Source organism: Atractosteus spatula, chromosome 13, assembly GCF_055471065.1.
Source record: "Atractosteus spatula isolate fAtrSpa1 chromosome 13, fAtrSpa1.hap1, whole genome shotgun sequence".
Classification (NCBI taxonomy): Eukaryota; Metazoa; Chordata; class Actinopteri; order Semionotiformes; family Lepisosteidae; genus Atractosteus; species Atractosteus spatula.
Window position 1 is genome coordinate 8,835,626 of NC_142718.1, and position 22,778 is coordinate 8,858,403.

The following is a 22,778-nucleotide window of genomic DNA, read 5'->3' on the forward strand; positions in this document are numbered from 1 at the left end:
CTCTACATTAACAATGAATGTTTTCCACGATTATCAGGATACAGAATTACCCACTACCTTTTGGTGGGGCTTTCTGGAACAGCAACATGAATCAATCAGGTGCTTAAAAGAACTCTGCTCACAGACCACTCTGGCTATCAAACCCGTAGCACCACTGTTCTAGAGCTATAGCCTAACAAGACACGCAAATTAAGTATTTCTAACCACCACTAAACAGCCTACCAATATCCATTTTACACAAAGTGCGCAAGTTAAAAAAAAAACCCCACTAACTCAACTTCCATCCTTCAAGTAGTGTACCTGCCTCTTACCCAGTGACAAATATCAAATGCTGGGTTGGCAATTAACAGTGGAGTCTAGCCCCAAGATTAAAGATAACACACACACAGACCTTTAATTCATCTTTATTTTTTAAAAAAAGTCAAATTTATATCAGGGTAAAGAAAAAGTAACCAATATTAAACCAAAGCTGGCACTGTATTTTACAGGAGATCAATATCAATTCAACTGTGGTACTTGCCAGGTACCGCTGCTTAATTCATTTTTTTTTGTACAATTTATTGAAAGTGAAAAGACTGAATGAAAAGTTTAATATAACCAAGATTCTTAAAAATCGTATGAAACATTCAGGGCTTCTTCCTTTGGCAAAAATAAAGACATCAAACGGGGCAAAATCTGATTAAAGATAAAGAAGCATCTTCATATGTAAAAGACTACGCACCCATTTGTGGAGGTTGCTCTCATGTGCACCCTAGAAATGCCTTTTGATACCCAAATTTGTCCCAACTTAGTTTTAAAGCTGCGCATGCTAGAGGGGACCCATTTAAGCTCAAGCTCAATGGAATGTCAGAACACATTAAATAAATCTGGATCAGGGTCAATTTTTCCCCGATTCTCAATTGCAGCAACTTAGACTTCTGTCAGTCAATTTTACAGCGATTAGGGAAACGGATTCACAAAGATGCTAAATGAAGTGTAAACTTTATTTTGTATATAGAAAAAAAAAGGAGTTAAAATGAACTGGTTGTTAAAGCCCTTCAATTACATCTAAACGTTACAGCTGAAAATTACAGGAGGTAGAATAGAAAAAAAAAATAAAATAAGAACTAGAAAGACAAGCACTTCTGTAACAAAACATTCTACAGCTCCTGTTGCTACTTTATTTAAAACATGAGTCTTGGCTTGAGGTTTTAGTCACCTTCTTCCGTCTCCGACTCAGATTCTGGGGAAAAAAAACAAACAAACACATCTTGATCAATGCCCTTGAGACATGAATGTTCGGCTATGCTAAGGAACCAGTCACCAAACCCCCTGAAAGCAGACCACTGCCAGATTTGAGAGGTTTTGCGAGGAAATCCATTAGGCTTGGCTAATAAATGTTAGTCTGTAACATTTGGTGGCATTTCAGATGTTCTCTGCAACTTATGAAATGCAAAATAAATCCAAAAATGACTTTTTGGTGTAGTAAAGCAAACATTTTCACTTTGTTCCTGCTGACCTCAAGGCGTTTTCTAAGATCTGAGGGAGGATGGGGGTTGAATCTGCAGTTGTTTTCAAAAGTTTTAGTTGAAAACCCTTCATCTGCCTGGTCAGTCCAACCCAGCACACACTGGTATATTCACCTGGACTCCAGCCGATTTTCATGGTAAGCAGCAATAACAAAAATGCATACCTTCCTCAGCGTTCTTGAGCCATTCGACGAACTTCTTCATCTGCTCCAGGAAAACGCTTTTTCCTTTAGCAACATGGGCATCCGTGTACCATTTCAGAATGGCTTCTTCGCTCAACACATCAGCTGCAGAAGGAAAAAAAAAGATGAAGCCGCTCATCTTTACCTCAGCTGGTCCTAGCAAGGCAAGTTATACAGAGGCTACAAAGACTTCTTTAAACCATTCTGGCACTAAGTCACCCAGGTTTCACCCTAGCCTAGCAGAGAAACGTCACCAAGAATAAAATGAGTCAATGGGAAGTCCAAGTATAGAAAGGCAGCAGTAACAGCCCCTCAGAACTGAAAATCTAAGCCTCTACAGTTTTCCATTAAACACTCGATACCTTTATAAAGAAGCACCACAATTTTCTGAAAGGCCTTCATGAAGTGAATGTTGTCATAACAGTACTCCTGAATCTTCAGCAGCAGTGTGAGCTCAGAGAGGCCTTGGGAGGTGAAGGCTTTGAGGAGAGGGCTGTATTGCTGAAACAAGAGAGGGTGGGGAAGAAAATTGATACAGCAGGATTCCCACATTCAGATTACACAGCTGCAAGACATCTGCCCTCAAGCCTACATTTTCATTCTGAAGACACTGTATCCCATCAGCCTTCCCCTATTAAAATTTTAATGACTCTCCAGGCCAGGAAGTTAATCCTTCCAGAGGGTGTAGGGATACCAGCAGCAAATTGGCATGCACAAATGAACTGGAATTAAATTTCAATTCCACGGAAGAGCATTAAAGTTTGCGACCCATAATTCCTTCCCCGCAAAAGCGGCCATGTATCGGCAATTGTGATAAAGCTATATCCGCAACTTGCAGCTAATGGGCTCATTTTGTCTAGAATCAGCAATCACGCGGCGCTTAAAAAGCAGGTCTCCCCAGCGTCCGGAAGACCATTACCTTCAAGTGTTTGATGGCTTGTTCAGTTACCAGCTCTTCCTTTTTGTTCCACTCCACAGAGCTCATCACACTTGTCCACACAATACCGATCATGGTCTGCTCCGAGATGTTGGTTTTCTTCATCTCCTCCCTGACATAAACAATAATCTAAAAATAATAATAAAAAACCGTTGACACACCACGACCCAAAAATACCATCTGTAAATTCCTCATCTGTTCCTCAACAGAACAGGAGGACAACAGCATAACTATGCCAACTCTTTGCGGTAACAGCCTGCAAAATAGTGTGCGCAAGTATTCTGGGACAAAATAAACTGAGGGGGTGGGGCTGAAGTTACATTATCATGCAGTCGATTGTGAAAAGCTGCCACCTACATCTTTAAATGGATCACCACGCGACATCTGCTCCTGGAGCTCCTTCTGAAGCTCCTTCCGTGCCCCGATGGACTGCTGGTTGCGTGCAAAGTCCGACAGTTCCTTCAGCCCTGCGTCGGTGAAGTACTTTGAGAAGTGCTCGCAGCTCCTCTTGTTGGCAGGAAACAACTCCTGTAACGGAAAATGTATAAATGTCGAGGGTTCCAACAGCTCAACTCTATCACAAAGTGTCCCACAAAGCTCACAGCCCATTATGACCATAGTCTGCTGAATAACAGCAATACGTCATATGTCCCTTGTACAAAATAAAGGGATTTTTCCAAATTACTAGAAGATTCCAACTCTGAAACTAAGAAAATTAAGGTACATGTAAAAAATTAAACTGATCTTGGACTGCATTACACAACAAAGAAATTCGAATTGAAGACAGTTACTCGACACCAATGTAGCCTTTGTGGGATTGCCCTAAAAACAAAACTCTGTCGTCTCTTGTGGTAAACGCATTGCAAGATGTTACACTCACAATTCCACAGGAAAGCTTTTGTTAACGAGACTGAAGGTGTGCTTATGGAACAGCTCTGAGCAAAGTATGTCTTCAACTGTCATGCGGCTACAATAATGCAGCACTGTGCAGTAACTAGAAAGCACACCTTGAAAATGGTTCTATAAAAAGCTATGCCAGCACCCTTCCATACCTGTCTGTACAACATGGTCTTGCCCTAAATGGCAAAGTGCTGAGGTGGTCATCTCAAGGAGACAGTTCACAGAAAGCTCTAAGCCAGTAAGAAAATTAAAATGCTGACTACTGCTAGAAATACAAGTGTAACAGCAAATGCCCATTATGAAGTAGATCAGCCCCTTCCTATCCTGTAAAGAAGATGTAAGCCTTGAGCAGTTAGACTTCCTGTCATGAGTGCTCTTAAGGTTTCTACTTCAAGTTTACAAATTTATTTTCTCCATCTTGACACCTGATAATTGTTACCATGGTCATATTCATAACTTGTGGAGACATCCTCAAATGCTTCTACTTGTATTTGTAGATCATGTCAGCATGGTATAGAAAGCTCAGTACCTTTTACCACAGTTCTGAAGATTATGAAATCACTACCGAGTGTATTCTTAACATCCTGAAGCTAGACTGATGACTTACCATGAGTCTGTTGTCCATACCAACTTTGCGCAGACTGCCTGCCACTGAATTAATGTCCTTCTCGTTGATCCACGATTTGAACAGTTTGACAGCAAATGCTGCAGACACGCCTGAAAAAAGCCAAACAAAACATTTGTGAGAAACTGCCATGTACTCCAGTAAGTCTGGGACTAAAGTCAGAGCTAGCCATGATCAAATTAAGCTTTAACCATCAGCAAAATACTTATTTACTAAAATTTCTTACAACAAACAAGATTTCCCATCACAGTAAGTGAATCTTTTGGCCCACTTCATGTTTTTAATTAAAATACCACTACTGCAATTTACCATCACCTTTTCAACAGGTCTGCTTCCAAGATCACATATTAATATGCGCATACAACACTATAATGTGAGTGTTATTTAAACTTAAAGCCTCTGTAAAATCAAAAGGGTGGATCCAAGGCAACATGGAGATGCACATTGAAGCTATGAACTTATTAACCAACCAAATGAGCTTGTAGTTTGAACAACTGACACAGGACTGATCTAATAATCTAAGGCAGGTCTACTCCAAGGAACTACTAAGTAGGGGTATATCTACTGACCTGCTAAAATGGTCATTTAAAGCAGTAGTGCAACTCTGACCAGAAGCACAAGCAATAGGATATCAACTTAAAGTGTAGGTGCTTTATTCAGCAATCTCAGTAACACAGATGACAACATGAAGAACGCAGACCCTATAAATACAAATTCCACATCAAAAGTGGAAAATTGAAAATACCGCTCCCCACATTACACAAGATCTTGCGCACGTTAAAACAGACACCCATGAAGAAATTTCAGATCCAGAATATTTACACTGGGCAGGTAAAGAGCAATTAGTATAGCATGTTGCTCCTGTGGGTGAAGAATGCAAAGTAAGCATAATGTAGTCTCCACCTGCATCCACTTAATCTCGGGATTACTAGGCTTTCATGCACCTGTGATCACCCCTCATGCTTTTCACAGGAAATCTGAGTAACCTGTACTGCAAGATAAAGTTCATAGTAAGAGCACTTAGGCTTTCATTTACAGAAAAGTTTAGGTTAATAAATGAATTCCTTAGAAGGGCACAGATTTGTGTACTGTATATTTAAGATCACACTATATTAGGATTTACTCAATTTCATTAAGCAGAATATAAGAGAGCACATAACCGTACACATGTTGGTAAAGGGTAGCTTCTGACTTGCCTAACAATTCCTTTCCAAAAGTAGGGGAGTGGGTGGAAAGGGGAAAAAATCTTTCAAAACCAAAAAAAAGTTAAACTTCCAGGTTTTAATACACCTCCGAGGAAATTGGGCATTTTGTGCCCTTTTTTCTCTCCAGTGTCATCTGGAACTCCACGTCTTCTGCTTTTAAAAGACAGAAAAGATAACAGGGCTGGTATACCCAATTCAACACTAAGCTGCGTGACGATACCCCTCGCTTCCCAACGATAATACCATCACCATCCCTCTCGAGGCTAGACTTGAAGGAATCTTAAACCTTTAGGAATTCAAGCTTGAAAGTTGAAGAAGCAAGTCCTGCTTCTGTCTGAATACCCAGTGTGGGGGAAACGGGGTTCAATTCGATCTTAGAAGTGGGTTTTCCTGGGTTTGTTAGGAAAAGTGTAACGAAGTAATTTATCCTTTACAATGAGATTTCAATTAGTTCACATGTTTGCTTGCATGGTAGTAAACCCTGCCAGGGCTGTTAAGTCTCCCAATTAAAAGCGCAGACAAACGCGCCATTTTGGCAGAAGGGACCTCACCTTCTTTGACAAGGTTCTCGTTGAAAAGACTGCTCAGAATGGAGGCGGACAAGTTTCCATTGCCCAGGAGGATACCCGTTATCATAGCCAGCTTGTTGCGCTCCGACTCGGTAAAACCCTTTAAAAACAGCAGCAGCTGCAGAGAAAAAGAACACGGAGAACTTTTACAGAATGGCGTTCAAAGAACGGGTAACCTGATCTGCCGACACCAGTTACGCACGATCAGCAGATGGGAGTCAGATGCAGGAAGTGTAAGCAGGGGGTGCAAGCCAAACCCAAGTAGAAGTCTACATTCTTAGCATTGTACAAATTCAGAGCTCAACTAAGCAAATACTAAGTCACGGTTTTTATAATGCACAGCTCTCTGTAGAACTAATCAAGGCAAAATAACCACTTTAGGTAGTGTTACCTTTCTGCAAAGTTAAAGAAATGGTCTTTTGTATTAACATTATGATCTGGCGCCCTTCAGGGAAAATTGACTTTCAAGGGCAAACTTTTTTTTTTTTTACCAAGTGCCAATGACAACTTCAATTTCAATATGTTCATAAACTCAAGAACCCAGCCTCCTGGACCATTTCAAAGACTAGCCGCGCACTTTTTGTGCAATAAAAGGCATCAGTAACCTTTTTCCTTTGCTACACGTCTCAACTGATCTGCTCACACAACAGGAATGTTACTTAAAAAAAAAAATCAGAACAAAAAGCAGACCAAGTGCAACTCTGAAAGATCTCCTTGTCTCACAAACCTTATACTTGAACCAGACCATTGTCTCTACTCGTAAATGAAGTGTCCTCTACTCCATGTAGAGTACCTTAGGGATGAAAAGTACTAAGTCAACGTAAGGAATTACCTTCTTGATTTCCTCTTCAAACCCTTTCTCCAGGTACTTGTAACGCCGGATTAGTTTGTTAAAAACCTAGAAGAGAAAAGTTGAACTTGGTTATTTTAAAATCAAGTCAGTAAGGATCTTGTATTCGAACCAAATACTGCAGTTAAGCCACCTTTGCTGGCTTTTCATATGGGCTGGCTACTAAGCTCAAGAGTTTCACTCTAAAAATCACAGGCTGGATTTTTTTTTTTTAAGGTAAAGCTGGACCGTCTCCTACACCAAGCTAGCAATTAAGACCCCACATTAACACAAGAAGGTGGCTGCATCAGCACACAAAGGAACAAGTGAAGGTTTATTCCATGCTTAAAAAAAGGAACGGTTTGTCTGTGGAGCCTTTTTCAGCTGTGAAGGTGCCTGAAGAAGGCTCCACAGCTGAAACATTGTGCCTTTTTCCACATTAAAAGGAGTCCATGTGCTTTGTCCTCCAACCAGACCCAAAAGCTGGCTCACCTGAGCGTAGGCCTGCATGGTCTCAAGGTCTTCCTGTGCCGTGAAGACACAGAACTCCGTGCGGGTCAGGTCATCGGACAGAGTACCACCTGGGGCTGCAACCCAATGAGAGAAATTCAGTGCCCTTTCTACGAAGAATACAACCCAACCCCAGTCGCTACTTTAAGAAATGTAGGTGCTTCATTCTGGTTTATAAATTACAGCTTGAAAGATTCTAATAAAGCCCGACATTTAAAACAAAGCAGTTTTACAGGTCTCTCGTAAAACAGCAGACCAGCTGGCAATCAGAAACAGCCCTAAGAGCACATTAATTGCTATGTCTATTCATACAGATGGAGAGCAATCCAAGTTCATAAGATGAGAACATCAAGTCCAAGACTGCCCACAACATACCTTAAAAACGGGCCAAATAACGACCAATCTTCTGAAACCATGCTTCTTCAACATTACAGTGAATATTTTTAGGTGCAACAATTCTCACCTAAAGCCATTATGGCCTTAGTCTAACAGCTCAACACAAAGGTCTCAAATGTAAACCTTACCCAGCATTCCACCAGCCACCAGGATGTCAAAGAGTGTCTCTGCATAGCGACGATAGTCAAGTTTTGCACCAGAAGCATCAAGGAATTTAGCTACTGCTTCCAAATCGGTGCCAGTTTGATTCAGACCTTGAACAATACTTTCCTGAAACTGAGTAGGGTCAAACCTCTCCTTTTCATCTACGAAGACAAAAAAAGGGGGGGGGGGCAGATTAATAATGGAAGTTACCGAAGGGATGTTTGTACAAACAACAGAAAACGCCACAACTCACCTCTTTTCCTAGTTTTAAAACGCTGGCCTGTTAGCGTTGGCTTTTGCTGCTTTTGATTATTCATAAAAGACACCCTGGGGAGGAAAAAAAACACCAAGAGGGGTTTAAAGTTTACATCATAAGGTTCATGGGTGTTAATACGTCACCAAAAATAAAGACACGAGGTTAAACCTATATTTCACCCAAAAAGTTTACAAGCGAACTACGTTTCCCATAAAACTTTTCACTTCCGGTCATGCTTCTCCCATTCTGGAGAGAAAAAAAAATCCCGGTCTAAGTGCCAGACTCTCCCGGTCTCCCTAACGCCCGGTACGCCTAACAATACAACTTGACTCCTCAATCCCTATCTCGGGTTTACCAAAATCGGGGACTAACGAGCCAAAAAAACCCTCCCAGACACGTCCTTAATCCTAAAACCGGCCGCCCAGACATTTTCCCCATCATCCCGGCTGAGCAGGCTCTAGCGGAAGGCCGGCGATCGGCATTGTTTTCGCCACATTGTCCTGATCCGCCTGCACCGGAGCTATTTTCTTCGGCGAGACAACAGTCAAGTCCCCCCCAGATGTGATGCCGAGTCGCCCCCATCGCGGAAGCAACCGGCCTTTCTCGTGGATTGGATCCTCCACCAGCTCTTTTTCGTCGATCACGGAGAATTAGCCCACGCACAACAAAAGAAACACGTCCACGCTGGATCATTTCCTCTTTTCGGCATCAAGGGATTTAATGTGACCGTTGCGGGGGGAAAAAAAAAACACGAGAAGAAATGCCAATCCGACTTTTTTTTTATGTTGATGCATTTACCCGGTAAAGGGAATAACGTGATTACATTTCACGATAAACGAGGTAGAATTTGACACTAGGCCTAGTGATCTCCCCCCCCCCCAACAAAGGAGTTTATTTAAAAATACCGATGTAAAACGTCAACAAGTACTCCGGGCGAGTACGAAAACGAAGCGATCAACATAACATTATCGAAAAGGTCTTTTCGCCCAGGAGTCAGGTTACACGTTCAATATGAATTCCGCTGCCATAAATAAATTAGGCCGTGAAATCATCACATATCCCTACACAAACACGGGATAAAAATACGCGTCTTGAGTAGATAAAAGAGAACACCCGCTTCTACATCCTATCTTTAATAGTACGCCCTGTCATTCAAAGTTGGGTTGATTTAACTTACCGAAATTAATGCAGATCAAAAACAGTTAGAGAACCTGAAAAGACTGCGACACGATTCAAAAGCTCAACCCCAACAAAAAAAATCACCCAGAATAAATTAGACCTGTGTGCGGCGGCGCCAGCCTAATAACACTCGGACTGACGCACTATTGCGGGGTTGTTCTCTTCTGTGGGAAATGAAAGCTTAAAGAACTAAATTCAATAAACCTCCAAATAATTTATTGTTTCAATGTTAAAATTGTGTGTTTTAAATATGCTGTGTTGTACATATTTCCCCAGAGAAATGATGCAACTTTATTATAAACTAAATAATTTATGACCTAGGGATGACCCCTACTTTTGTCATACTTTCATTGTCCCAAGCGTCGTCTTTATTACGTCGAATCCATTTCATAACGTCAAGGGGGTTTACCAATCTGAATAATTTTAAAGTCTCACCTATAGGTCGTGTTTGGGACTGCATAGAAACGCACAACATGTGTTGAGTACTATTTATATTATATTCAACTTATATTTCCCATTTAAATGCATTTTTATCTGATATCGTTGCAATTCTTTTTACTTGCTACCCCCCATTCCAACAAAAATGGGAATTGTCCACTTTTCTTGCTCCAACGCGTTCAAACCAGGCAGGGAAGCGAATGACGAAGTGCTGTGGTTGTTGCCTGACGACTGACGAGCCTTGGGTGGAGTGTTGTTGTGCAGAAGTTCCATAGAATTTGTAAACTGGGAGTGACGCACGACGATTGCATAATAAGCGCACATAAACATCAACAACACCAAAACTGCACCCCGCAGTAAATCTGAACAATGGGGATTTTTTTAGCACGACAGAAGCGTTAGTAAACAATATACTTAGCTTTTTTTAAAAAAAACTTGTAGCTGATAAGTGATTCACAAGGTTATTATCGGGAAACTTACAAGATTTCGTTATAACGTGATCACGGCCATTTCATTGTACAAACAGATGCGACACTTGCACAGATTATACTGATTAACTTCTGTTACCAACAGGCTGTCAACTGTCAAAGGTCATGGTCAGAAGCCTGTTTAAGCACAGTTGGAAGCAGTCCAAGCTGTACATTTGTGAGACGCGATTTACACCAGGTTGCTTGTGGGCTTTGGTCCAGTTACCCTTGTAGAGCCTGGACAAATATGTGCCTCTGTGCTCTAGGTGCTATATCAACATCCTCTCACCCCACAAGCGTTCAATGAGGCCCAAATCAGGCAAGTAGGGTATCCACTGCACAACTGTCTCGGTGTTACACTCGAGCAGCATGAGGATGTGGGCTGTCCTGCTGAAATGTTGTCATGTCAGGATAAGCTTTCAGGAACAGACTGCAAGTGAGATCAGGATTAAGAACAACAACAATAATAATAACAACCTTTATAAAGCCAGTACAAACTCAGTGACAATGTACATCATGATTAAAAAGTACAATAAAGAGAAAGAAAAAAATAAACAAGAACAAACTTGTTGGTAAGTAGGCTATCAGACACAGGCTCTAGTAAAAAGGTATGAGTCTGAGGAGGGACTTTCCGTAACAGTGGAGCAGCAACAGGAAAGGAATGAGATTTAATCCTGGGTACAGTGTGCAGAGGAGCGGCCTCAACTGAATGTAGCCTATGGGAGGAAATGTAAACATGGAGAAGGTCAAAGATGTATGAAGGAGCCAGATTATTGAAACCTTAAAAGTCAGTAATAGAAACTTGTACTGAATAAGTGACTTTATAAGCAACCAATATAGAGACTTAAGTGTAGGAGTGACCAGAAGGGGACAATCATCCTGTGATCTGTGTGGGTCCTAATGCCCCAGTATAGTGATGGGGACACTATACTGTAAAAAGATGCTGTCCTTTGGATGAGAAGTAATACCGAGTAATTCCTGACTCTCTGTGGTCATTAAAAATCCCAGGGCGTTTCTCGAAAAGAGTAGGGGTGTTGACTCGACGTCCTGGCCAATTTTCCTCCTGGCCTTTACCAATCATGGCCTCCTAATAATTGGCTTCATCACTCTGTTCTCCTCCCCAATGACAGCTGGTGTGTGGTGAGAGTACTGGTGCACTATGGCTGCCATCGCATCATCCAGGTGGGGCTGCACATTGGTGGTGGTGGAGGGGAGTCCCCATTACCTGTAAAGCACTTTAACTGGAGTGTCCAGAAAAGCGCTATATAAGTGTAAGCAATTATTATTGTCATAGGCTCACTGACAGGACAGTTTTATTGCCCTATTCGTTGGAGATGGGCACGCTAGTCATTGAGCAGGTAAGGCTGGGAAGTCAGAGAGAGCAGAAATCTTCTGGACGCAGAGGCGGGAAAAGAGAGAACCATAGCTTTATAGAGGGAAAAGGTGGAAAAGTGTGAACCTGGGGTCAAAGGGTAGAGGTCATGGGGACAGTCCAGTGCTGATTGGTGCAGATCGCTACAGTATCCACATTGTCTTGCAAAAGTATTCATCCCCTTCCAGTGATGTCCCACATGACGTAAACATAGTTAAACGTGAATATTTCTAGTCAAAACTTGAAAACTGAACACATTTATGGATGAAAGAAGTTAAATGTCAGCAAAAACAGCAAAGAAATATCAAACGCTAAAATATGTTGAATGCATGAGTATGTACTCCCTTTAGTATGACAAATCTAAATTCAAATTCAAACCTAAACTCAAATAAAAATGACCTTGGCGAGTCACACAGTTAGTTGAATGGCCTCTCTCTGTGTGCAGTAATAGTTATGATAAACTGGTTAGGATGCCACTGCCTCCCTGTGGCCACTTGCAGCTCTGAAACAGCCACAGAGTTCAGAGATGGCAAAGATGTGCTCTGGTCAACAATATTCTTGGTTGTTCCTCAAAGCTGAAGGAAGCCATTGCTGAACAAACCTTGTCTCGCATGTTTGCGAGGTTTGCGGAGGCTTCAACAAAGCATTCAAGTGATAGTGCAAAAATCTGGCAAAAGATTATGTAGTCAGATGAGACAAAACTTGAGCTTTTGGTCTAAAGGCATAGTCTTGTGTTTGGTGCAGAACCAATGCAGGCCATCAGTACAGTCAAGCACTGTGGCAGCATCATGCTATGGGGAAGCTTCTCCTTAGACAGACCTAGAACATTGTGAAGAATGAGGGGAAAATGGAGGGAGGGAGACGTTTGGGCTAATCCTGCTTTCCAGTAATCAGGAAAACGTGGTCCAGTCAGCTGAAGACCTACAACTGGAACAAAGCTTCACTTTTCAGCAAGACAACGACCCAAAGCAGCAGGCCAGAGTTACACTGGTGTGGCTTAACCAGAAGAACGTTTTTTTCCTTGAGTGAATCAAAGTCCTGACTTGAGTCTCATAGAAAATCCGTGGCATAATTAAACATCACCAAGCAACGTGACTTAAGAACTGGTTTGCATACTTGGTAGAGACCAAAAATATCCTCCACTGTTATCGTTGCTTCCACCAACTATTGATTTAGGGCGTGAATTACTAATGCAATCAATATTTTGTTTATTTTTTAATTTTCATCGCAGGTTTTGCAGACCTTTAACCTTTTTTTCATCCTTAAAGACTGTGACCTGTGAATATTATTGTGACCTGTAACTTATTTTATCCAGCCACTGGAAAACTAATATCATAACCAAAGAAACGATGTTATATGGAATTCGTTTTTAATACTAGGTTGTTTCCAAACTCAAAGAATGTGCACTGCTGGAACAAATCCTAAGCAACAATGCAGATAATGATGATGTATCATGTTCATGAGTATGAGTATGTTTGGCCTCCAGTTATAAATGTTTAGATAATTCTGTTTAAGGAAGAAATCCCTGGTATATCCTCAAATAAATGTATTTAAAGCATCACACAGTAATACAGTATAATGTGTTTAGGTCTCATAATATCCCCAACAGCTATTCGTAAAAAAAAGCAATTTTTGTTGCCTTTGTCCAGCTACTGAGTGTTGCTGCAATAATGTTACGCTTTGATGTGGTGATTTGACCAGTAATACACAGCATTTGTATTGAGTAAAATGGTTTATTCACTATACAGTAGGACTACTACAATAGCAGAAAGGCCTTTTAAATTATAAATGGGAGGATTTTACCAGTTGTAATTTGTATGAAAATCGTGAATGAAGGGTTTATAAAAAAACTGCTTTCTACTCCCGCGAGGGAAGCTTCACCACATAATTATCATTGCGAAACTCACTAAGTATCTTAGATTTGGGTTTAGTGGATGCAAATTGTCCTGCTTGGCAAGAGTCTTTTTTTACAAGAAAGACGACAGTTACACAGCTACAGATTTTTTAAATGTTCTAACAATGAGATTACTTCTTATATAGAACAGGAAAATGTAACACATAGCATAAGATTTACACTAGTAAACCAAAGCAAGGTATTAGTATACTGTATAACACAATGCTATACAGTATATATAGCCTATATATGTGCACAAATGTACAGTTATGTGTTAATTGTTAAACATGAGAACAAGAAATGTATGTTGAAATGTATGTTGAAAATAATTAGTGTGTTTAATTAATAAAAAATAATGATAACTTAGTTCAACTACTGTAGGTAGCTGCGACAGCATGCATAGGCTGCAAAGGAACAATTCAATTCAACTTTATTTTGTCATATATACTTACAAGGATGCATAGTATAGTGAAAAGTACTACCAGATGGTAGGGGGACAAACAAGTTATGACTGGGGTGAGTGGGGTCAGACATAATTTTGGTGGCTTTTTTCAGACACCTGGTGTTGTAGATTTCCTGGATGGATGGTAAGGCACTGCCGATGATGTGTCGGGCAGTTTTGACCACCCGCTGCCGGGCCTTACGGTCAGATGCGGTGCAGTTGCCGTACCAGACTGTGATGCAGCTGGTCAGTATGCTCTCCACCGCACATCTGTAGAAGGTGGTGAGGATCCATGGATGCAGGCGTATTTTCTTCAGCCTTCTCAGGAAGTACAGCCGCTGTTGTGCCTTCTTGAGGAGGTGTTGAGTGCCCATGTGAGGTCCTTAGAGATGTGAACACCTAGGAATTTGAAGTTATTCACCATCTCCACCGCAGACCCTTCGATGTAGATGGACTTTTCCTTGTCTCCTGAAGTCAACGATCAGCTCTTTGGTTTTGGTGATGTTGAGACATAGGTTGTTGGTTCGGCACCAGTCTGCAAGTTGTTTTGTCTCCTCCCTGTAGGTAGTCTCATCGTTGTCAGTGATCAGGCCCACGACTGTGGTATCGTCGGCATACTTGATGATGGTGTTTGTGCTGAACTAGGCAGTACAATCGTGGGTGAACAGGGAGTAAAGCAGTGGGCTGAGCACACAGCCTTGAGGGGCACCGGTGTTAAGGGTGAGCGTGTTGGAGGTGAGGTTGCCAATCCTGACAGTCTGTGGTCTGCTGGTGAGGAAGTCTAGGATCCAGCTACAGAGGGTGGTATCTAGACCCAGAGCCCAGAGTTTGGTAGCAAGTTTTATGGGTATGATGGTGTTAAATGCTGAGCTAAAGTCAATGTACAGCATTCTTGTATAGGTGTTTCTTTTATCCAGGTGGGTTAGTGTGGTGTGTAAAGCTATAGAGCTTTACAAGTAAAGGTTTATTCCATGCTAAAAAGAGAAGAAACGAAACACAATGTTTCGGCTGTGGAGCCTTCTTCGTGTGTGAACACACCCAAAGATGGCTCCACAGCCGAAACGTTGTTTTTCTTTTCTTCTCTTTTCATCTGGGGCTTATAAAGTGACCCACACCCTGTGCAAGAGGAAAAGAAGAGAAACCAAGGGAAACAGTGGAAGACAAAACTACAGCCAGAGAGTATTAACTATGGACCTTGGAGGAGACTTCATGAACACACCTTCTGCTCTACAGAGAAAAAGGGTAACATTCCTTCCTGTAGACAAGCAGGCACAAACTATTTTATCATTTGTTGCGTAGTATTAGTCTGTGCTAATTAAGGGTCTGCTCCAATTTAACGTTTTGCTCATTCTGGCTTGGACCTCTGTCCTCTCTTCCAAATACGAACAAGACAAATTAAGCTAAAAAGGAACAAAGAGTTTACCAAAAAGTTAAATTTTAATTTTGCTCCCTACAAGTTCTCTTGCGATAGTATTAAGCAGGAGTGTGAACTGTTTTGAGATTTCGTCATTTGAAAACCTTAATTAAAATTTTGCATGGAAAAATGCACTGAAACCATCCATTTTGTGTAGGATGGCACATTACCATAGCAGTTACTGTAGCTCTGTTACGGTGATAACAGAGGCATTACATCTACAATGTCATTTGTTTGACAATTGTCTGAGTTTAGTAGTGAATGTAATAATAATAATAATTGCTTACACTTATATAGCGCTTTTCTGGACATTCCACTCAAAGCGCTTTACAGGTAATGGGGACTCCCCTCCACCACCACCAATGGTATCTGGCCACCTCTTTCCTTCCCGCTTTGCAATGAGCACAATTCTTTCAGTTTCTTCTCTTGTATTTTCCTTGCTATTTTACTATCCCTTTCCCCCATGTGGAGATGGATCCACAACCGAAACCCTGTTTTTGCCCTGTGTTTCTGCAGCATCAGTCTGTATGAGGTCAACTGGGCTAACCTAAATTTCACTTGCCAATTTCTAATCACATTTTACCAAGGGAACACATTCATGGTCTATACCTTTAACAATACAATATAAATGTACTCAAAAGTTTGATAAATGATTCTCAAAAACATTTATATCAGATTTCACTGATGAAGGGAAAATTCCTTCAAAAGCCATTTCAAAGTATTTGAGTTCCGTGTAATGTCAGAAATGAACCATGTGTGACATCAAGTCACTGTGACAGCTATGTTCTTATTTATGGCGGTAAACTGATTTTCACGATGTGATGTAGTATCTAATCATGTGACAATGTCTTATTTCAAGATCTGTTGCTGAACCTAAAAAGACTTCCAGCAGAAGACTTCTAATCTGGATGGAACTTGGACACATTGATCTGTTTCAGAATGTCTTATTCACAAAGTCCCGAATTAATGTTTTATATCAATGGGAAAAAGGTAAGGTATTTCTGTTGTTGTATTTACTTGCATTTTTAGTATACTTTTTTCATATCTATGTTTGAATGTGTTTTCAATCAACAATAGCATTTTTAAGAACATTCTTATAAATTGACAGAATTAATCTCCATAGTCATATGCAGGTTTCAAAGTTGCTCTATTTACCATAATATTATTGGGTGCTTATAGATGCAGCAGTATCCTCATGTAGTGACACTTAAAATTTGGAGTCTTTTTTACATTTCATTAGTTGACTAGAGATAGACTGTATAACTAATAAGTGTCTGACTAGACTGTAGTGAATATCTGATGAACCATAGACAAAATGTAGATTGTGATTTATTAAACGCAATACCCTAATTAGATCAAATCTAGACTTCTGATGGATGTTGGATTCACCACAAGAAAAAGATACTTTTGAAAGGACTCGTCTTAAAGAGAGAAATCACAGAACCTGAAAAAAAATCTAAATTCTGTCAAATGGCCCCTTAGTGAAGTTTGTTTTTGGCAAGCTGTTTTACATCACATGACGAGTGGTTTGGTATTGGAACAGTTTACCGTAGGGATGTCCAGTCCTTGTTCTGGGGGATCTTGTGTATCTGCCGATCTCTCTAAAGCACCAGCAGCACCTGCAGACCTGGGAGAAGCTGATAAATCGGTTCAGTTAAGACGGCACCCAGCCGGTTTAGTTTAAGAGCCAAGCTGGAACGAAAACCCGCAGACACACTGGTCATCCAGCACCAGCATCAGACACCTGACATATTTTACTGGATCATGACCTTGGAGTCAAGTTGGTGTTCCCCTGGATTGACAAGAGCCAGCTGAGGCAGGTCGAGCCACCTGGTGATGATTCCCCAGGTGCTTCTCACTGGAGGTGTACCAGGCAAGGCACAGTCCACTGGGGAGAGTTGCTAGGACCAGACCCGGGACACAGTGGGGGGATTATGTCTCTCGGCTGCCCTGGAGGTGCCCGTGAGTTCGCCAGGAGGGGTTACAGAAGATTTCTGGGGAAAGGGAAGTCTGGTCTGCCCTGCTCAGCCTATTCCCACTGAGTATGCAGTTAGAAAAGGGATGGATGTATTTAATTAGTTTTGAACCAAACACACTGGGATTGTTTATGGTTGTGCGAGAAGCCCCTTTAAATACAGGATTTAAGGGTGTTCCGCAGGACCCAGCTATCTATTTTGACGTTTGTTTGTTTTTTAACTGATTTTTATTGCAGTTCCAAAACAGAACAGAAATTGGACAACTCCGCTGTAGAACAAAGTACAGCACAAAAAAATGGAAAAAGCGGATTATTGCACATTTTCTTGCACTGGGTTCTGGTTCTGGGTTCGATTAGAGATTGGATTCTTTTACACGGCACGGCTTTTTTCAGAGTCATTAAACTCACACCATATCATAATCCAATTTTTCTTGCGTGAATGGAAACATTCAGCACATTCAGCTCACGCCTTTACTCCAGCAACCACAAATTCCATCACAAATTAATCTTAATCCACATCTCTCATGCCATTGTATCAGCTGACAGTCAGCTGGATCCAAAACTCCACAATCTGAGCTCACCATAGATTTCTGAAGACACATCCTAGGTTATGAAAGTGACTTTGATGTGCTGCTGTCTTACAGACCACAAGACCTATGATAACACTGAGCCAGTCACTGCGTCCTTTTAAACAGGAATTGAAATCTTTAAAAAAATTTCACAATCACAATCGCTTATTTTTCTTTTTCTAAAGTCTATCAATAATCAATTTATCATTGATCAAACTCCCTTGGGATAAAACTAAAACGGCTCTGACCTTTTATTTTTCTAGTTCACAGACAAAATCTCAGTGAATCTCTCAGTGCCATTTGCAGCCATATAATTTTATTTTGATATTGTATTTTTTAGCTATTTTAATTTATTCCTTTTTGTAGTAGAATCTGCAATAGGGCGGGATTGTATTGTTGTGAAAGGTATGCTGTTAATCATTTTAAAATTAATTGAACATTAAGCAGAAAATGTATCCTCTTATTATTCCAAAACCAGGCCCTGAAATGTACCTGGTAAAATTAGTAAGACTCATGAAAATGTGCATTGACGGATTTTCAAAGCCCACAAATAGTATTTAGTTAATTAAAAAAGAAACTCCCCTTTGAGATCACATCAGTAATATGAATGACTCAGCAAAGAGAGCTGTTCCTCAAAGAGACAGGTTTTTGGAAAAGCAGGTCAAATAGTCATTTTTAACAAATTTATTTTTTCACATTAGCAGTGGAGACATGCTCTCCTCTGAAATGAATTAACAACTGCTACCCACAATACTGCTTTCCCCCCTTTAAGTTTTCTTTTTCTTTTACTGCTTTGTAGTTTTGTTTGATTTCACATGGAAAGACATGATACTATAATCAGACTCTGGGAAATAAAATTCTTTTCTCAACAAAACCTTTTACACTCTGGAAAGTTTCTAAGATGACAGAGTAAAATGTGTTCCAACAGCCAGTGTCTATAAAAGCATAAACAGTGGATTCTTTGTCTATTGTTTATATTCTGAGGATTTTTTCTGTGTGAGAAAGAATTTTTTAACAAAAGAAGGATGAAATTTGCTCTAAGGAATATGACGATGAAGCTTCACCATGACAATGATTTCACGGCAGGAAGTTGTATAAAATATCTAACTGTGCGTTTACATTTCAAACTAACTTAATCTAAATCAGGAAAGTTAAGATTATGGAACATTCATATTGAAATTATTAAGAAGGCCTTTAAATATTTGATGTATTTGATTTTTCAGATTACAGAGAAGAATGTGGACCCTGAAGAGATGCTTTTAACGTACCTTAGGAAAAAAGGTATGGTGTCTTGGGTCTGAAAAGAAAAAATTAATATATACAGTATGCTACAAAAATGTTATACCTGTATTTGTCTTATCTTCCAAGCTCTGTGTCATAATTTGTTTTTTTAATGACAGCCTTTAAGACTCCATTCAATCAAGGTCACGTATTGCTGCATGGGGTTGGAGCAGTTTAGTAGATATGTCTTCGGACGTATAACTGATTGTTGTGAGTCTTGGGTTCAAGTCCCTGCTGCAGAAACTGAGTGAGGAACTTTAGCCCAGCAGTACGGTCCAGCTTTATAAATGAGGACCATCAGTTGTGATGGACAAACACAAGGATACAAGGATAAGCTCTGGTTCAAGGAGCTGCTGTGGCTCTGGAATAAACTTCACTGTATTTTACTGTATAAGTGACAGCATTTAAAGATGCAAAACAAACACCTAACTGAAAAAACAAACTGTATAGCTTGTAACAAGTACTGTTCAGAAACTTTTCTGTAATGTATAAGGTCAGTTGTAAACAATAGTATACAGTACTTGTCATTAATTATATAACTGCATACATGCCAATAATCACCAATTGGGTTGTTTTCTGTTTGTTTTCTACAATTATGTTGTTGAGCTAAGAGCCTTTAAAGTATTTGCCAGTTCCAAAACACACATTGAATTACTAAGTACCACTGGAAATAAAAACTTTATAAGTTGCTTTTTTGCATTCTGAATTATATGCAGTTCATATATTGCATCAGTGGTTTTGTGTGCTAAGTACATTGTTGACATGTGGGAAACTGTATGGAGCAGAAAACTGAGGGAAGATTATTAAGGATGCATTTTCACTTGTGCCTAAAACATAATATCACAGTAGTAGAGGGACCATTTTCTCTTCTTCTAAGATTGATTTGCAATACATAACGAATGACAGCGTAGGTCAATTAGTATTTAGTTTCTTTCTGTAATCTATAGAGACAAACATTCAAGGATTTTAATATCCACAGTATAGGGCATGTCCAAAGTAATGTGCAATATTCAAGAACTATACTGAACAAATACGCATGTACTGTACTTCACTATTCACTATAAAAATGTTTCAATGTTTGCGTCATTAGTTTTAAGCTAATCCTTCTATCCCTTTCTTTCTGTACAATTCAAAAAGCTGCTGTGATGTAATGTACAGAGTGTCCCTAGCAACACTTCAATGATGTATTTATTGGTTAGCTCAGCATAGCTAAAAAACTGAGAAATGACCTAAACCATGTACAATATTAGACATCTTAAACCTGTTTATGGACATGTTGTCATGGCAACACATCACTACAAAAGAATACGCATCCGCATACCTCTATTTATGATGTTAGGTAATTGCAGCTTCAAAACATTTTAAGTACTTTAAGTACAAACCATTTTAAGTACTTGAAAGTAAAGTCAAGAAAAGTAAAGAAATATTGAAAAACTGGTTCTTTGATGCAGTAGTAGTGACATTTTGAAAGCTGACAAGCTTTCATGTTTTGGGTCTGTCTTGTTTATATTTATATTTGTCTATTATTTTTGATTAATAAGGGGGAACAGGAAGAGGCATTTATTGTTTCATTTGTATCATCTGGAAGAACATCAATAGAGGGAACCATCATAAACTGATTTTAACTTACAGTTAATTGTTACTAAGTAAGTAATCTGTAAATGTAAATGAAGTGAATAGGGACTAAAGGTCTTTAAATCGAGTTATAGTCTAAAACATGTTTTATGTTAGAAGTCAAATTGTTTTGAAAATATGACTCATTGTTTTGGGAAATGGGTGACCTGGTAATCTGTAATCCTGGGTTCAATTTCTGGGGTTCTATCTGTGTGGAGTTTGTATGTTCTCCTTGTGTCTGCAGGGGTTTTCTCCAGGTGCTCCGATTTCCTCCAACAGTCCAAAGACATACTGGCAGGTTAATTGGTTTCTGGGAAAAATGGCCCTGGTGTGAGTGTCTGTGTCTGTGTTGAGCCGTGAGATGGACTAGTGTCCCATCCAGGCTGTATCCTGTCTTGCACCCTTTGCTTGCCTGGATAGGGTTCGGAAATCTTACGAATTTAAATTGGATGAAGGGGTTATATGGCTTGGATTATCACTTAACAGTATACTGTAGCTGTGGGGTAAAATGGGTAGGGAAGATAAAATTTGTAGTTAAAAAACCCTTTTTTATGCCTCATTATTTCTCCCATTGACATTTTTAACATTTTTGTTCTGTATACCCACGAATGGACAGATAATCTATTTAGTATTAATTGTATCTGACTTGAATGAATAAGTTAAAAATGACAATACAGATACAGAGAATAAAAACAAAACAACCTTTCTAAAAAAATAAGTTTTCACCTTAGCTTTAAAAGTGTCCAGCGTACCTGATTTCTTTTGGGATGCTAATCCCGAGCTTTGGAGATTTACACAAGGCTCTGTCTCACATAGAGTCTAGACAAACAGTTGGAACAGGAAATAAACTAGAATTAGATGAGTGAAGGTCATGTAGAGGAGAGTAAACAGATAACATATCAATTAGATACTGAAGTGGTTCACTTTAGAGCCTTTAATACAGGGATTACATTGTTATGGAAACCTGACAGGACGACGACTTCAGAACAGGAGTGATATTAACATTTGCATGTTGGGTGTCTCTCATTGTTCTAGCTGCCAAATTCTGAACTTCCTGTAACTTTCTAAGTGCAGTTTTACTGGCTCCTGCAAGCAGCATGTTTCAATAATCAATCCTGGAAAAAAGCAGACACATGAACCACGTTTCTGCTACAACAGACACATACTGTACATCAGGGGATGTAGCCTTTATTTTAGCCATGTAACCCTTAATAAGACTAGCTTACCTTAAAGATAATTTATGCATTTGTTTAGTGAGCTACTTGTCGCCTCACCCCTTTGCTCTGCATAATGTGCTTTATTTCTAACTCGTCACATGCATTTTCATATCACAGCCAAAACACCATTAATCAGATGATCAGGCATTATCAGCAATAACCTAGCTACGATTAGTAATACTCAGGGTTCTTGTGATGAAAAATAAAAGGTTAATAGTTGTTTAGCAGTAGCTCTACAGTATCTCTCTAGGAAAATAGATTAATGGATAATTTCACTGGAACTTAATTAGTTTCATTTTAGATCTTCTGGTTTCACAGGGTCAGGCTAGATATGCATCCTTTATATTGCAAAACTTCAAGAACTTATGTTCTTCCAAGTTTTTGAAGAATGTTGCAAGTGCTTTTTGGATTAGTGCTTACCTGACATTTTCAACAACCTCGAAGATGTTTATAGTGGGCATCCCACTATCTTCCTAATGGCAACGGAGTATTTGAGACAAGTTAATTCTAATAGTTTCTTTCTGCTTTTGCTTTTGCTGTGCAGTACGTCTCACTGGGACCAAGTATGCCTGTGGCACTGGAGGTTGTGGAGCCTGCACTGTGATGATCTCCAGATATAACCCCTTCCAGGACCAAGTACTGTATCCTCTCTCACGAACTGCAGCATCAGATACCCAAGCTTGCACACCATAAACAGGCGAGTGCAGCAAAGATTGTATATTGTCAGGAATAAATTATACAGTAATTTTCCACCGTATGAGCAATCACTATACACATTTTCATTACTTCAGTTACTTTTTTTTCATTTACATTCCTATTTGTTTTTTTTATTTTAATGAGTAGATTGCTCTGTTA

General features: G+C 39.8%; 2 protein-coding genes across 3 annotated transcripts in view; one reads left to right on the forward strand and one right to left on the reverse strand.

The window, feature by feature from the left end:
• Positions 1–388: 388 nt before the first annotated feature.
• Positions 389–9,337, reverse strand: bzw1a (basic leucine zipper and W2 domains 1a). Its single transcript, XM_088930994.1, has 12 exons — positions 9,239–9,337; positions 8,059–8,132; positions 7,790–7,966; positions 7,248–7,342; positions 6,759–6,824; positions 5,909–6,044; positions 4,135–4,244; positions 2,985–3,155; positions 2,610–2,756; positions 2,053–2,191; positions 1,673–1,795; positions 389–1,222 (listed from the first exon to the last, which is right to left on the reverse strand). Exons 2-12 carry the CDS (start codon positions 8,120–8,122, stop codon positions 1,191–1,193), a joined length of 1,260 nt encoding a protein of 419 aa, XP_088787120.1. The 5' UTR covers positions 8,123–8,132; positions 9,239–9,337; the 3' UTR covers positions 389–1,190.
• A 6,840-nt stretch (positions 9,338–16,177) lies between these two features.
• Positions 16,178–22,778, forward strand: part of aox5 (aldehyde oxidase 5) — a 51,955-nt gene continuing 45,354 nt past the window's right edge. For both annotated transcript variants that reach the window (XM_088930474.1, XM_088930473.1), the window contains exons 1-3: positions 16,178–16,257; positions 19,035–19,092; positions 22,468–22,564. In XM_088930474.1, the coding sequence (XP_088786600.1) occupies positions 16,207–16,257; positions 19,035–19,092; positions 22,468–22,564 (206 nt within the window). In that variant the 5' untranslated portion in view covers positions 16,178–16,206. The remainder of the gene's footprint in view (positions 16,258–19,034; positions 19,093–22,467; positions 22,565–22,778) is intronic.